This window comes from Bufo gargarizans, chromosome 2, assembly GCF_014858855.1.
Source record: "Bufo gargarizans isolate SCDJY-AF-19 chromosome 2, ASM1485885v1, whole genome shotgun sequence".
NCBI classification, from domain to species: Eukaryota; Metazoa; Chordata; class Amphibia; order Anura; family Bufonidae; genus Bufo; species Bufo gargarizans.
The window spans coordinates 53,164,151-53,181,459 of NC_058081.1; the positions used below are offsets into that span (position 1 = coordinate 53,164,151).

Genomic DNA, 17,309 nt, shown 5'->3' on the forward strand with positions numbered 1-17,309 from the left:
ACAGTCATAGTCTAGGAGAGGGGATATGTTTCTTACCGGTGGGGGTCGCAGCAGATGGTGTAGGCTCCGTGCTGCCCCGTTTGAATGGAGCAGTGGTCGCACATGGGCACTGCCACTGGAACTGTGGGGTGGTGTAGATGGCCCGATGCTGTACTTGGCGATCTCCGGCTATCCCATACGGCAGTGCACCTGCTCAACCCATTCCCAACCCCAGTGGTTGGACCCCTAGCAGTAAGAAACTTCCCACCTGTCCTGTGGATAGGCAATAGTTTGGCTTGGTCAAACCCTTTTAGGTCTCTAGTGTGTGTCAATTCACTGACAGTAAGCATAGGTTGTGAATGGTCTTACAATGGTGACGCTCTTTGATTACGTCTGCTTTTCATTCTAGGAGAGAAGGTAATGGCCAGGAGGAACGTCCTACAAGAGATCCCCATCTCGGTGCCGCAGACTGAACAGCAGTCCTATCAGATAGTGACCGAGGAGGAGGAGCATTCGCTCCCGTACAACAAGCCGATCCCCTCCGCGCAGCTGCCGCACTCCAGGTACATCAGCAATGACGAGTCCAAGGAGAACATCACCCCATCCCAGTTGGAAAATATTTTTCAGGAGAAGAGTGAAGTGAAGACTTTAGATGGCAGCAGTGTTGGAGACGAACCAGGAGCCTTGAGCGATGTCAATGTCTTCACCCCTAAGAGATCCGAGGGGTCACCTGAGGACCTGCAGCCATGTAGCACCCCCATGGACTTCTCTACGGTCACTGTGGAAAATCTGGACATCACTAGTGAAAGCTTCACCACCAAGTGTGCCGGTGACGGTAAGCTCCATGAATGAGACTGTAATGTCAATGACGTGAGCAGTTTTCTGTATATTTTAGCCCCTACCTCCCTTCCTTGTACCCTTTTGAGGGTGGTCTAAGTGGGCAGCCTTGGTATCCCTTGATTGAAGTGGGCTTACTGACAGTCTTCTACTGTTCTGAACATTTAAAGGGGTTATCCGGCTTGCGCTGTGCTCCTGTGTCGCAGCCACTTCCCGGATCGTGTGCTGTACGTTGAGCCTAGCGTGCTAAGAACCCGCCACGCCTGCGTGAGAATGAATCGCTTCCAAGGAGAGTTCTAGCCGTGCTAGGGTCGCATGTACAGCACCGGAGCGCGAAGATGAGAAACTTTGTAGTATATTTTAGCAGAGAAAACTACCTCTTTGTCCACTGATCAGACACCTTTCCTCCTCCTTCCTGCACTCATCATTCCTTCTAAATTCACTGCTAAAATCCATCTTCAGAGAGGAGACAAGTTGAGCTCGACTGAGAGATTAGGTTGCAGTTACGCATAGAAAGCAAAGAAACAGAAAACGGCGCTCACACAGTACTGTTGTAAAACATATATCATTTTTATTGTAACATGATTAAAATATATATAATAAGGCATAAAAAATAAAGGAGAATGACAGAAAAAAAACACATAGAAGTCGCTAGAGAGACAGAGGCACAGACACAGAACTGCATTCCTTCTAATACGTTTTTGCGGATGTATTTTGTTTGGTTATGATCTTATTTGGATTTTTTAATTTGTTGCAGGCAAATCTCCAAGATCCTTGCATAAACACAGGCGCAGGTCGACAATCGGGGTCCGGGGGTCGCCTGAAATGAATTTCTTAATCCGCCAGATTGCACTCCAGAGAAGCAACAGGAAGAGCGAACCGGAGCCCGAGGTAAAAGCTGGATCTGAATCCTGTGAAATCCACTCCTCGACAACATGACGTGTCTGCACAGCCGGAGAAGGCCTTGGCTATGGACCTTTTGGTTTCTCCTCATCTGGGTTTAGGCCTCCTGCACATGAACGTGTGCGCTCCGTGGCTGTTTTGCGGACCGCATTTGCGGATCCCAATACACAGGCCCCGTTCCATGTGCATTCCGAATCGCGGATGCAGACCCATTCACTTCAGTGGGTCTGCAAATCCCGAGATGCGGAACGGAAGGACGGAACAGAACCCTACGGAAGCACTACGGGGTTTCGTTCCGTACTTTCGTTCTGCAAAAAGATGCTCTGCAAACCTCTGAAGTGGGAAGAGAGGCTGCTCCTTTTGTTCTGGAGGTGGATCCTCTCTCTCTCTGTCGGGGGCTTAAGAAAATAAATTCCCAGTGAGTGTAATTATCATTCTTCTGTTGTCTTACCAGGGTAACCCGTTCTCGTCACCACGAAACTCCTTACTAAGACAGAAAATCGCCGCTTTCCGGAATGCTTTCCAGGCGGTTGAGGAAACGGAGGGAAAATTGGCATTTACAGGATTTTCAGAAGTCGAGGAGTTGAATTCTGGGAGAGGTGAGGCCACAGCAAGTTGATGGGGTTAAAGGGCGACTACACATAAAAAATAAGTGGTTGTCTTAAAATAAAACGCTGAACATAAAACGTGCAAACGCAAACTCTGCCCTTCCTCCCTCTTTGGGCCCGTTTTGTCTCCTATTCCAGTTAGAACATTTTGTGTCCCAGGAACTCGGCCATGTCCTCCTCACTGCCCTGTCTGGCTGTATGATGGCTGGCTGCAGCAGAAGCCTCCCCTTTGCCTTATCTGAATCTGAAGATTAAGGCTGCCACCTCTTTAGTTAAGCTCTGCCCCTTAGCTGTCCACCGGAGATTAAAGGGTTCTCTAGGATGACTCGTGTGTCCTAAGCCCAGAATAACCAGATATTAAAATGTATGAATTGCAAGTTCTGCTGAATCTTCTCCCACAAAACTATCAATCTGCTCTGTAACCTTCTGCATTTTTAACACAACGGGTTCCCTTTAAGGATGCTGCCTCCATGGTAATGTGTTTGCTGTTGACCTCTTTTCCCCGGCGCCTCCACAACGGCATTCACAGGAGGGTGTCCCCGCCTCCAGGACAGGAAACAACGAGGAAGCACAGGATTTAAGGAGCCTCCTCCCCTTACCTTACCAGTCGTTGTTTCCTGTCCTCGGACGTGCGTGGAAGCCGCTCCTGGGGTCATCCAGGAAATTGAATACCGCACCGGCCTGGTCCCTTCCCTGTTGTTCAGGAGGGTCGGTGCAGGGATTGAGAGACTCCGGGGACGCATTGCCTCCCCTCCTCGATCCTGCGGAGTAAGCCCTGTCTTCAGGCATCCCCGGGCTTGCGAGTCCGTCGGAACTCGCGCGGGATCTGGCGTGGTGACGTCAGCGGAGCGAGATCTCCTTGGGCAAGAGGTTCTCGCGGGACGCTCCTGCGCGCGGCGGGAGATTTAAAAAGAGCAATCTTATCCTCCTGCGCCGGTGATCTGCAGAGATGCCTTCCAGCGACAGAGAGTCGTCCAAACGCTCCGGTGATCCTGCTGTCTCGGCCCTCAGCCCGGTAAGCCTCCTCCCAGGGGGGAGTAATCCCTATTTCCTTATGTCCTTCCTAGCAGTAGGTTTATACAGGTTATGGGATCCCGAACCCCCCCCCCCCCCCTCTACACGCTGGGTGTCCGTAGTTCACTATACTGACCCCTCACCACCATTACTCCGGGTCCCTCTTTGGCCTATACAAAGTTTGTTTTATTCCCTTAGGACAGTGAGTCCAGGAAGCTTAAAGCCAAAGGGGATTCGGGGCGCCGGAAGTGTGGTGGTTGCCGTAAGGGCCTGGTGTCGGACCCAAAAAAGTCCCTCTGCCCTAGATGTATTGAAAGGGTTATCGCTGAAGAATCCCCTTCCTTCGTGGAGTCCATGCGAACCCTCATTAGAGAAGAGATTAAGGCTGCAGCTGACTCTAGACAACTGGCACCTTCCCCTGGGCCTTCCCGTTCCCTAAATCTGGAAATATCAGAGCAGGTGGATCTGGATGAAGGGGAGTTGCAGGATGATCAGGTCTCCTTATCCTCTGAGGAGGCCGCAGGGAGGCCTATGTGCTTTCCCGAGGAAACACAGTCCCTACTGAAGGATATTAAATCTACGCTGGGATTAGAAGATGTCAAAGAGACTCAGTCCCTTCACGATCAAATCTTTCAGGGCTTGGGGGAGAAAAAGAAGAGATCCTTCCCCATCCACAATAACCTCAAAGCCCTTATTTCCAGGGAATGGAGGGATCCTGATAAAAGGTGGACTGTCTCGGCCGCCTTTAAACGCAAGTACCCCTTTTCGGAATCTGACTCTGATTTGTGGGACAAAACTCCCAGAATAGATGCGCCAGTGGCCCGTATTTCTAAAAAATCCTCGCTGCCCTTTGAGGATATGGGTCTCCTGAAAGACCCAATGGACAAAAAATGTGAAAACCTACTAAAGAAATCCTGGGAGACAAATACAGCAATGTTGCGCCCCAGCATAGCGTCCACTTGTACGGCCAGAACCCTCTCGGTTTGGCTAGACCAGCTTGAGAGCAATCTGTCGGGGGGTACGTCCAGAGAGGAGATCTTAAACTCTCTTCCCTCCCTGAAAAGAGCATCCAATTTTTTAGCAGACGCCTCGGCCGACTTGGTTAGACTCTCTGCAAGGAGCAGTGCTCTGGCCAATGCGACCCGTAGGGCGGTATGGCTCCGTTCATGGACTGGGGACGCAGGTTCTAAAAACCGCCTGTGCTCCATCCCATGTGAGGGGGATAGATTGTTCGGCTCCGCCCTGGACGATATTCTGGAGAAGGCCTCCGATAGGAAAAAAGGTTTCCCCTCTGATAACCGTTTTTACCAACAGAGACGCTCCTTTCAAAGTCAAAAAAGGGCAAGATCTGATCAGAGTAAAAGGGATGGCTCAAAAAGATGGCAACCTTCTAGGGGTAGAGGAAGAGGATACCTTCCTAAGCCAGAAACCTCTACCCGCCCTACCCAGTGACACGCCAACCCAGGTAGGGGGCAGGCTAAAGCAATTCTCCTCCGCCTGGCAAGAAATTCACGCCTCCCCTTGGGTCACTCGTACCGTAAAGGAGGGCCTAAAGCTAGAGTTTGTTTCCCCACCCCCAAGTCTTTTTTGTATCAACCAAAGGCAACAGCCCGACAAACAGGCATCCCTAGAGTCAGAAATAACTACCTTAATCCTCAAAGGAGTGCTCATCCCTGTTCCGGAAGAACAACACGGCAAAGGCTTCTATTCCCCTATATTTTTGATAAAAAAACCAAATGGCTCCTTTCGTCTGATAATAAATTTGAAGTCCTTAAACAAATCCATCGTTTACAAAAGATTCAAAATGGAGACCATAAAATCTACCACTCAGATCCTTCCGCAGGACTGCTTTATGGCTACCGTCGACCTTCAGGACGCTTACTACCACGTCCCAATATACCACAGGCACCAGCGTTTTCTGAGGATCGCAATTTATTATCAGGGAAGATTGTCCCATTTTCAGTTCACAGCCCTTCCTTTCGGCCTATCCTCTGCCCCCAGAGTTTTTTCAAAAATAATGTCAGATGTCATGAAGTTCCTTCACCTTCAGGGGGTACAGATCGTCCCGTACCTGGACGACTTTCTGGTGTTTGCGGAGTCGCGCCAACTTCTACATTCACGCCTCAAACAAATCCAGGACTGTCTTACAACTCTAGGGTGGATAATAAATCCCAAAAAATCAGACCTTATCCCCAGTCAGGAAAAAGTGTTTTTAGGGGTGCTGTTGGACTCAAGGCGTCTAATGTCCTTTCTTCCTCAAGACAAACAGTCTCACTTAATCCAGACAGTGTCTCTTTTTTCCAGCAAAGATCGGTCCTCGATAAGAGACATCATGGCGGTACTGGGACTGCTAACAGCCGCAATCTCGTCAGTAAGGTGGGCCCAGAGTCACACAAGAGTCCTTCAGACCTTTCTCCTATCTTCATGGGACGGAAAGAACTCGTCTCTAGACAGAAAGGTTCACGTTCCCAGACAGGTAAAACAGTCACTAACCTGGTGGAGAGTAAAAGGGAACCTGAGCATAGGAGTTCACTGGCGCCCAAGAGATGTCATGGTCATTACAACAGACGCCAGCAACTCAGGGTGGGGAGGTCACTCTTCAGGAGCGGTAGTTCAAGGATCCTGGGGAAGAGACATGCAGGACGCCTCCTCAAATTTAAGAGAGCTGTCAGCTGTCCACAGAGTTCTCCTTTCCCTTTACAAAATTCCCTCTCCAAGACACGTAAGAATATTAACAGACAACACTACAGTCGTGGCGTACATAAACAAACAGGGGGGAACCAGAAGTCGCTCACTGGCGGAAGTGTCAAAGGGCATTTTTTGTTGGGCAGAAAGAAACCTTCTGTCCCTTTCGGCGGTGCATATCAAGGGGGAAAAAAATGTGGTGGCCGATTATCTCAGTCGACACCTCTTAAGGGAGGCCGAATGGTCTTTAAATCACCGCGTCTTCAGCCAGATCTGCCGAATGTGGGGGACCCCAGTGTTAGATCTGTTCGCCACCAAAAGCAACAAGCAGGTCAGAAAGTTCTGTTCCCTCTCGCAAATGGATCGCCCGGTATGGCTAGACGCCCTCTCCAGGCCGTGGCCAAGACAGCTCCTTTATGCCTTCCCTCCATTCAGCCTCATTTCAAGGGTCCTGGTAAAGACTCAGGAAGAAGGGGTCCACGTAATTATGGTGGCCCCCTTCTGGCCAAGAAGGGCTTGGTTTCCACTCCTGCTCAGACTGTCAGCCGGTGTTTATTGGACACTGCCATCAATCCCGGACCTACTCCACCAGGGACCAATAAATCACCCCAGTGTAAATCAACTCAGTTTGACGGCCTGGAATCTGAACGCCTCCTGCTAAAACAGAAGGGTCTGTCGGACGCAGTCATCTCCACGATGCTCAAAAGCCGGAAACCGGTAACTTCCCGGATCTACCTGAGAACCTGGAATGCCTTTTTGTCCTTCTTGGGAAGTGTAGATTCTCCTGATGTTCCTCAGGTCCTCCAGTTCCTGCAAGCGGGGCTAGAAAAAGGCCTCCGTCCATCAACTCTGAAGGTTCAGATTTCCGCGCTCAGCGCCTTCCTGGACGTAAAACTAGCAGATTCCCCTCTGATCAAGCGGTTTTTGAGGGGGGCAGGAAGAACTTCGATCCTCCCTCGTCCAGTGGTTCCTCCCTGGGATTTGGGCCTGGTTCTTTCTGCTCTCACTACTCCTCCGTTTGAGCCAATTGATGAGATCCCTCTAAGGCTCCTCACCATGAAGACGGTTTTTTTAGTTGCCATAACCTCTGCCAGAAGAGTGGGGGAAATTCAAGCTTTCTCTTGCAAGCCTCCCTATCTTACAATTCTGGATGATCGTATAATCCTCAGGCACTGTCCAGCCTTTCTCCCAAAGGTGGTATCCAGATTTCATCGTGAGCAGGAAGTCTCCCTACCCTCTTTTTTTCAGTCTCCTTCTAATGATTCGGAAGATACTCTCCATAATCTGGACGTCAGGAGATCAGTCCTTTCTTACCTTCAGGCCACTAAACCGCTTAGAAAATCGGACCATCTCTTTTTACAATTCCAGGGCCCTAATAAGGGGCAAGCGGCTAGCAAGTCAACCATAGCTAGGTGGATTAGGAACATAATATCCTCTGCCTATGTTACCAAGAACTGTCAGCCGCCGGAGGTACTAAAAGCTCATTCTACAAGGGCAGTAGCCTCATCCTGGGCAGAAACGAAGGCAGTCCCTCTGGAACAGATCTGCAGGGCCGCCACATGGGCCAACCCTATGACTTTTTTTCGGCACTATAAGCTAGATGTAGTAAGGGAACAGGACTTGTCCTTTGGTCGTGAGGTCCTATCTAGTGTGGCCCCCCCCTAATATTGATTACTCTGTTAATCCTCCTGTGAATGCCGTTGTGGAGGCGCCGGGGAAAAGGGTAAATTACTCTTACCGGTAATTGGATTTTCCAATAGCCTCCACAACGGCATTGGGTTCCCTCCCAAGCTTTAAATGTAAATGAATGATGTAATTTGTTTACTATAATATATAATTTGTTATGCATCACTTCTGTGTCCTCTCTTATTGACTGGTAAGGTAAGGGGAGGAGGCTCCTTAAATCCTGTGCTTCCTCGTTGTTTCCTGTCCTGGAGGCGGGGACACCCTCCTGTGAATGCCGTTGTGGAGGCTATTGGAAAATCCAATTACCGGTAAGAGTAATTTACCCTTTCCCTGTTGTAGGAGAGAGGATATCTGAGCCGCCAGAAAAAAGGAAGAAAATATGTGACCCTTCAGATGTGGACGTACCAAGTGAGTTACATAAAACCCCAGCAGCATCGTGTCCGGCACAACCTTTGGAGGTATGTACTTAGACATGTCAGGCTTTTGTAACGCCTAGGGATGTTAATGAAGAGAGCCAGTGACATGTGCAGCCACCCCTACAATCATGGTGTACCTGGATGCAGAAGTCAGGGTGATGGCAAAACTAATGCAAGTCCTACCTCTGCAACCGGCACCTATTTTGTGGAACACCCCTTTAATGTACTACAAAGTCGGCCTTGTAGAATGGGGTCGACTATGGATGGATGTTGCTGTCTCCATATGTTAAAGGGGTTATCCATCATTGTATCAGACCTCAGAGTGGCCGGCCCGCGGTGGTGATCATATTTACCTGGTCCCTGCGGCCTGGGTCAGTCTCTATTGCTTCCCAGCTTGCGCTTTATCTTTCTGGTGAAAGATATATCAACATCCTGTTGATTGGTTGCAGTGGTCAAGTGTCCTCCTATCACTGGCCGCAGCGGAGACCTGCTGCTCCACTCATGTCACAACAAATGGTCATGTGATGTCACTGCTGTGGCCAGTGATTGGCTGCAGTGGTCACGTGTTCTCCCATCAACAGGATATTGATATCAGTGCACCAGGAGGATGAAGAGCGGGCCGGGGTGCAATCGAGACCAACCCAGCGGCGGGGACATGGTAAGGGTCCATTCGCACATCAGTGTGTGTTTTGTGGACTGCACATCGCCGGCACTAATAGAATATGCCTATTCTTGTCCGCAATTGCGGACAAGAATAGGGCATGTTCTATTTTTTTCGGGAACGGAAATGCGGACCCAGATGCGGAAATGAATGGGTCTGTAATTCCGTTCCGCAAAATGCAGAACGGAATTGCGGATATGTGAATGGAGCCTAAGTCTGATCACCACCATGGGAGGTCGGATATAATGTTGGATGACCCCCTTTTAATCTGCTTAAACTTTGACTGTGGTGTAAGTGGTGCTGATAGCCTTTGTATTGTCATTTGTCTGGGACATATCTGTCCTTCTACGACTGTCTAATTGTTATAATGCCCAAGCTTGGTAAGACACGTGCCTGATGGCTGAGCGCCTGTGGAGTGCACTACACTTCCCAGAATGCAGATCACCAGGACAGGTCCAGTAAAGCTAGAAGATTACAGGCTTCTGCTCCTCGTTCCTCCTTCCCACACACCCAATCCAAGTAATATCAGCCACAGTTCACACCACAGTAACATGCAACTAATAATTACATTACCGACGTGGGCAGTTGCACCATGCTGTGGGTGGAACTTGGTGAAAGAGGCGACTGCCAAGCCCTGGCAAGCGTCAGATGTAATCTACGTTGTGCATGCTCGGGGACTGCACAGGATGAGGGCTGCTATAGAAACGGCACATGGCACCATGGGTGCTCAGCCGAAGGGAGGGAGGAGTAACCAGGTAGAAACCTCCACATACCAGCTTTTCTGGTGACTGAATGCATTTACAATTTCCATGTATACGACAATGAGATGCTTCTGGTTGTAGGAATACCCCTTTAAGGTGGACGTGTTTTGTTGAACTGGAAAAGATCTGCCCAACATCGTGTGATTTCTTAGAGTCTAAGTCAGGCCTCCTCCTTTAATCTTACAGAAATCTGTGCCAGAGAAGACCCTGGAAAGTGACTTGACTCTAGCATCTAGACCGCTGACTGAAGTCCCCAGCAAGTCGGGTGAGCTGATCGATCTCTGGAGTTCCTTATTTAAAGAGGTAGACCCACCTCAATATATGGAATAGTGCTAGGATATGCCATAAATGTCAGGTTTGAGTCCCACATCTGTGACCTGCTTCTATCTCCAGAACAAGGCTCTCAAAGTGAAGGAGGGCACACTGCGCATGCCCGGCATGCTCTCCTTCATTAGAAAAGTTCCAAAAATAGCTGCTATTGGATAGTGGTTGCGCATATGCAGCTGCTCATCTTCACTTCTGGGACTGTTCTGAAGGCAGGAGGAGGTCCTACAGGGAACCACTCGTATCTGACATTTTATGACATATCCTAACAATATGCCATAATTGTGGAGATGAGATTACCCCTTTAACAGGGTTTTCCATTCAGTGGGGATTGAGCTGCACTGCTCCAGCATGGCCTTCTGGCTACGTCCAATATTTTACTAGTGGTGCCGGCGGCTGCTGCTGATGTGAGGTTAAAGGGGTTATCCGGGAATTTGATATTGATGGCCTATCCTCGGGGTTGGTCATCAATATCAGATGGTTGGGGGTCCGACTCCAGATACCCCCCCCCCCCACCACCAATCAGCTGTTTGAGGAAGCCTCCTCGCAGCTTTCACTTGAATGGGACTGAACTGCGCCTAGGTCATCTGACTGATGAATGTGATGTCACATGGTCTAGGAAGAAGCCTATGCGCTAACTGAGCACCACGGCCTCTTTGAGCAGCTGATTGGCGGAGGTACAGTCCAAGCACCCCCGCCAATCTCCTATTAACTTATCCTGAGGATACGATATCGCTATAAAAATTCCAGACAAGACTCGTGGCACCCCCTTGATCAGATATTGATGACCTACCCTTAGAACAGGCCATCAGTATCAGATCTGCAGGGGTCTGACTTCAAGAACCCCCCCACTGATCATCTGATTGAAGGGGCTGTGGTGAGCATAATCATCTGCTTTTCATGTTCTTATCACAGTAGAGGTGCTGACCGATGAAGCCCAAATGTTACCAGACACCTCCAGATCCCGTAAAAGGAAGGTGATGTTTGCAGGTGCAAGTCCTCCAGAACCTGAGCAGTCTCTGAAAACAGAAGATTCCTCTGGACCAGTCCTTAAACCTGCGCTGAAAAAGACTCCTAGACGAGATTTTCTCCATTTTCAGGTGAGTGACAAAAGGATGCATTTTCACGTCCGCCACTTTTAGCAGTTCAGACAGTCACTTCATGTGTATAATAGTGTCTGAAAGTGTAGTTGTTGAGTGGTATTTAGTGTTAGAGGACCTTTCATCAGTTTTAACACAGGCTGTTGGGCCCCCCCCCCCCCCTCCCCTCTGTTGATTTGGCGCCTTGTATTCTAATGAGCAGTATCATCGCAATGGGGCGGAGACGCAGTCCTCTGTGGGTGTCTCGTTCTCCCTGGCTGTGAGCGCGAGCCAATCAGAGCGGACCACTCGCAGCCAGGTTGGAGGAGACTCCCACAGCAGAAGACTGCGTCTCCGCTCCATTGCGACGATACTGCTCATTAGAATACAAGGCGCCAAATCAATGCGGGGCAACAGTGAACGAACGGGGTCGGCTTTTTAAAAAAAAAACACACAAAAAACATCCATGTCACCAGTTGGGGCCGCCCTACAAGGTAATACCATAAACAAGGTGTGGGTCCAAAACACAGAACAAGTGCAGATCTTTCCATTCTGCCTTATCAACAGAGGCTCCATCACTGGTTTTAGTTTAAAGATCACTGATGGAAATCACTGAAGTGTGGACTAGGCCTAAGGGCTCTTTCACACGAGCGGATGCCGTGCGGGTAATCTGCTGCGTGAAAGAGCCAAGCACCGTTCCAGACAGCAGAGACTCGGAGCACTAACATGATTGATAATGCTCCGTGCCTCTCTGATCTTTTTACTACAAAATCACAGTGAGATAAAGTTGTCACCGTGATTTTGTAGTAAAAAGATCAGAGGGGCATGGAGCATTATCAATCATGTTAATGCTCAGAGTCTCTGCCGTCCAGAGCGGGGCTTGGCACTCTTTCACTCAGCAGATTACCCGCACGGCATCCGCTCGTGTGAAAGAGCCCTAAGAATGTCTCCTTAGTTTTTCCTCCATAATGCTGCTCCCATCCACCATACCGTGGATTGACTTGCGTTGGTTCACGGTGAAGCTCCCTGCACAGCCGGAGGCCAGTGAGCCATGTATAATGGAAAACCAATGAAGGGACCCAGCGTTTGTATCCATGGCATGAGACCTTAGCATCTGTGTAGAAGTGCTGTCCTATCTGATAAAGGCAGAATACTTCCATGTGTTTCCTCCGCAGCTCGTGTTCCCAGAGGAGGACGGAGATCTGTTTTCAGTAGATGAAGAAGCAGATGATGGTGAGGAGCTCACACTTTATCATTTTTCACTTGGGTTGGTTAGACACCAAGGTTATAATATGCAGTAGATTAAAGAAAACTACGGTCACCTGTTACCAGTGTGAACAAGTCACCTTACCCCCTAAGGAGTGAGCCTATTAGGCCTCTTTCACACAAACGATACGGATTGGCTCCGGGTGCGTTCACGGAAACTCGCACCATTTTGCAAGCAAGTTCAGTCAGTTTTGTCTGCGATTGCGTTCAGTCTTTTTCCACGCGGGTGCAATGCGTTTTGATGCGTGTGATAAAAACCTGAAGGTTTACAAACAACATCTCTTAGCAACGATCAGTGAAAAACGCATCGCACCTGCTTCCGGATGTAATGTGTTTTTCACTGATGCCCTATTGGGGCCAGGGCTGCGTGAAAAACGCAGAATATAGAACATGCTGCGTAATTCACACAACTGATGTGTGGAAAAAAACACTTGTATACGCATGACCCATTGAAATGAACGGAAAAAACTCGCTCGTGTCAAAGAGGTCTTAGGCCTCTTGCACACGACCATATGTATTTTGCAGTCCGCAAAAAATTGATCTGCAAAAAATACGGATGACGTCCGTATGCATTCCATATTTTGCGGAACAGAACAGCTGGCCCTTCAAAGAACAGTCCTATCCTTGTCTGTAATGCTGACAATAATAGGACATGTTCTATTTTTTTGCGGAATGGAAATGCGGAAACGGAATGCACACGGAGTAACTTCAGTTTTTTTGTGGACCCATTGAAGTGAATGGTTCTGCATACAGTCCGCAAAAAAAAACGGAATGGACACGGAAAGAAAAAACGTTTGCGTGCAAGAGGCCTCGGTGTTTAAGGGGTTCTCCGGATGACATGAACGGGAACCCTGTGCTTGGAAGCTGCGGATTAGGCTCCGATACGGAAGGAATGGCCTCATGCAAGTATACGGATGTGGCATATGAACTGTGCAGAGGTGAGAGGGCCACTGAGATAAGGTAGCAGTAGGCTGTTAGGGGGAGCTTCACGGATGGCGTTAATGAGCTGCGTGAGGACTTGTACCGTGCCCTGGCTCCACACTAGTTGCTCCTTTAACAGACCGCTGCGCCCTGCTGAGCTGAAAGTGAATTCACCTGGCCTAAGGAACCTGTAGAAGCCCAGCTACATGGCAGCTTTGATGACCAAGCTGGAGATGGGCCCAAAAGGGTTGCCATCAAGGGCTGATGACATCCTCCGGAACATCTCGCCCGTGACTGTCTGTGGGAAGGGGGGTTGACACTGCCTTTCTGGACCCCACGCAATGCGATGAAAAAATGGAGCCCCCTCCCAGGTTACGGAGCATGGCGTGGTGTTGGACGCCCGCATGGTACAACTTGATGGTGTTATGTGAGAGATGTACCGTATATACTCGAGTATAAGACGAGTTTTTGGGCACATATTTTTGTGCTCAAAAAAGCCCCCTCGTCTTACACTCGAGTCTACTATCTTACTTTGTCTTTGCTCCGGTAATAGCAGGCAGTGCGGGGGGCGGCGCTCACTCACTGACGTCACGCGCCTGCGCCGCCTAGTGGGAGCAGGCGCGTGACGTCAGTGAGTGAGCGCCGCTCCCCGCACTGCCTGCTATTACCGGAGCAAAGACAAAGTAAGCTATCCAATGTTAAAGGTTACTGATAAATACTACTTTATAAATATACTGCTGTGAGTGTCGGGGAGGGGGATCTGTGGATGGCACTGTAGGGGGATCTGTGGATGGCAGTGCCATCCACAGATCCCCCTACAGTGCCATCCACAGATCCCCCCCTCCCCTAAACAGTGCCATCATGGCACTGTTTAGGGGAGGGGGGATCTGTGGATGGCACTGTTTAGGGGGGGTCTGTGGATGGCACTGTTTAGGGGGGATCTGTGGATGGCTCCCTGTATTTAATGCAGAGTGTGTGTGTGTGTATATAATGCACACACTCTGCATTAAATACAGGGAGTCAGAGTCAGACTCCCATCAATCTGAGTCACCCTCTTGCAGATGTGTGTGTATATAATGTAGAGTGTGTGCATTATATACACATACACTCTGCATTATAGCTGCATTTCCCACCCTAGTCTTATACTCGAGTCACTAATTTTTCCCATTTTTTTGGGGGTAAAATTAGGGGCCTCGGCTTATACTCGGGTCGGCTTATACTCTAGTATATACGGTAAGAGGTGATGACAATGGCAGATGAAGGCCATGATATACGGGATGTCCAATAGCTCCCCCTGCGGGTGGAGTCTGGAAAAATCCTGGTAGGTTCTCAGGCCAGATTGGTAGTTCCTGGCCGTATTTGGGGCGAGGGACTGCTGTGCCAGGCCCCTTGCTGAGGAGACGAGAGCACTTAGTCCATGGTCAGGGAACTGAATGCCGGGGAGGGACATCTGAGAGGATCGGCTTTGGGCATGACCTGGAAAAAGAGGGGGAAATTAAATCGGGACAATGCGTCTGCCGCAATGTTTTGCTGGCCAGGAATCTGGCTGCAGTGCAAATGGAAATTGTGTGAAAGGGCAAACCAGACCAGCCGGCGCAAAAGTGTCATTATTTTTTGGGACTTAGCCCTACCTTTTGGTTAAGATGTCAACTAGGGCCTGATTGTCGGTGACTAACATCACCGGCGTGTTGGCCCACTGATGACCCCAGGCCTGAGCGGCTGCGACAATGGGGTACAATTCCAACAGGGAGGAGGTGCTGATGGATTCGGCATCTGCCAGGACGGACGTGGGCCAATGGTCAACCAGCCAATGGTGACCCCAAATGGCTGCATAGCCGCAGGAAGCGGCAGCATCCGAAAAGATAGTAGGGAAGGAGGGCGACCATGGAGGGACGAAGAGGGAGATGCCTTTCCAACGGGAGAGGAACAACTCCCACATGGCCAGGTCTGCCATTGCGTGGCTGTCCAATCGGATGACGCTGTCCTGGTCGGGCGCCGAGGGAAGAAGCTGGAGTAGCCTCGATACGAACGTCCTCCCCTGGGGCATGATCCCAGAGGCGAAATTGAGCCGGCCCAGAAGAGATTGTAACTTTTTTTGTTTTTGTTTAAGGCTCCCGGAGGAGGCAGCCTGGGCAATAACCTCTCGGCATTGGGCGAGCTTCCCTTCCGAGAGGCTGGCTTCCATTCTGATGGAATCTAGGATGATGCCCAGGAATGTAACCCTAGTGGCGGGACCTTCAGTCTTGGCCTGGGTGACCGGAACCTCTGGACTGGCGGCTATCTCAAGGAGAGTGGCGGGATTGCCTGATCTGTCCTGCGGGCCCTCAATGATCAGAAAGTCATCCAGGTAATGGATGACAGTCTACAGTCCTTCGTGATAGACCAAGATCCAGTGTAGCAAACTGGTCGAACAACCAAGGGCTGCTTTTAGAGCCGAAAGTGAGCCTATTTGTGAAGTAATATTGGCCGGCCCACTTAATGCCATAGTACTGCCACAACTAAGGTTGGATGGGGAGGAGCTTGAATGCCTCTGCGATGTCCGCCTTTGCCAACCAAGCACCTCTGCCATACAACAGACTGATAGGGTTGATGCGCCATGTATGGATGTAAAGGGACCTATAAGGAAACTTTTATCTACTTCGGACTGTATTAACTTGCCTGTTGCTGTTGGATTCCCGGTGGCTGATAGAAGATTCCTGCCTTCCCAAGGTACCTGCAGGTAGTGTGAGCCCGGTGTGGAACCCTTCCGAGAAGCCTGCCAACAGGAATGCCACGAAGTTCTCATCGTGGTGGTCCTGGAGGAGAGCCGCCAGGAGGTCCACATTGTCGGCTAGTCAGGATTGTTTAGCCGCCCTCTTGGAACAGGAGAAACGAGGGTGAGCCTTAAAACACAAGGAGCAAATGTGGAGGGCTCTGCAACCACCTGTGTTAAAATTATTACAGATTTGGCTCCTTCCTAGGTAGATGATGGGCTGGCCGAGCTTGTCGGTAGAAAGGGTGGGCTGCTGGGTCCCGGAGGTCCCCAGGAGAGCCCGGTCCTGTACGGTGTGGGTGGTATTTGGGCACCACTCAGAGGTATGAAAAATGGACTGACACATCGCGCAGGTGGGTGCCCTGAGCCCTGCGCAGTGACGGAAGAATAGTTCTGTATCGATGCTGGCCCAGCTGGTGACATACTGAAACTGAGCCAAAGCTTCTGCTGCTTTTGCCGAGAAAGAACGATGGTAATCATAAAAGGCCGAACCTCCATACTTGTGACCCAGGTCGGTGACCAGGTACAAGTAGTTGTCTTGCTCTTCCCTTCTCTCCAGTTGTGCTGTGCAGACAATGTCCCTAAAGAGGCTGAACACCAGGACAAACCCTGAAATCGATAACTTGCGGTTAAGCCGAGAGTCCTTGGCCCTGAGGACCACGGACACATCCCCACAATTGATCACCCTGTTTTCGGGTACATCTTGGGCGGCAATGAGAACCCACGCAAGATTAACGTCTTTCCCTGCCAGAATGTCTCAAGATTTTCTGGGATAAAATGCGAGGGGGGCCACTTGGGGAATAGGCCTGGGTGTACCTGGCGTCAGATAAACCGAAGTTGAGGGGGTGGCCAGTCGGGCGGGTGCCACGGAGGCCCGGGACTCCAGTTTTGATACTCTTGCTCGGACGTCAGCCACCGAGTCGACCAGTGTGTTCAAGGTGGCCTGTAGCTGCACCAGCAAGAGCTGGATAGATGATGTGCCTGTCTGAACCCCGGAAGGATTGGGGCTGGTCATGAGGAGCTTGTATAGTTCTGCCTTTCTGGCGGAGGCTGTGTGCGGGATGCCCCTCCTGTTAAGCTCCGCGAGTAACTTTCGAATGGTCCAACTCCTTAGTGACTAAGGACCGGCTTGGCCTGAAACGACTGTTTCAGGGATAGAAAGGCTGTCATCTATGTGGAAAGATAAATCGCGTGACAAACACAAAAAATCCCCCCCAAAAAACAGGGTGATGGAGTAAAGGACCGAGAAGGTGTGAGGACTAAGATATAAACGTACCCGAATACAGAACACTGTAACACGGACTAGCAGGAAAATCGACCTGCCCGGATAGATGAAGAATCTGATTAACCGAGAAACATTGACCTGTTGGGCTCGCCGAGGATGTAAGTGAGCACTTACCTGGACAGGACTGACTGG

The 17,309-nt window shown here is 50.0% G+C and overlaps 1 protein-coding gene across 2 annotated transcripts in view; it reads left to right on the top strand.

Moving 5' to 3' along the window:
- Positions 1-17,309, top strand: part of CDCA2 (cell division cycle associated 2) — a 29,941-nt gene that overhangs the window by 2,028 nt on the left and 10,604 nt on the right. Inside the window, exons 2-8 of one of the 2 annotated variants that reach the window (XM_044278921.1) lie at positions 389-814; positions 1,574-1,707; positions 2,174-2,318; positions 8,052-8,170; positions 9,737-9,815; positions 10,790-10,974; positions 12,129-12,186. In XM_044278921.1, coding sequence (XP_044134856.1) covers positions 400-814; positions 1,574-1,707; positions 2,174-2,318; positions 8,052-8,170; positions 9,737-9,815; positions 10,790-10,974; positions 12,129-12,186 — 1,135 coding nt within the window. In that variant the 5' untranslated portion in view covers positions 389-399. The remainder of the gene's footprint in view (positions 1-388; positions 815-1,573; positions 1,708-2,173; positions 2,319-8,051; positions 8,171-9,736; positions 9,816-10,789; positions 10,975-12,128; positions 12,187-17,309) is intronic. The other variant, XM_044278922.1, reaches the window with a different exon arrangement.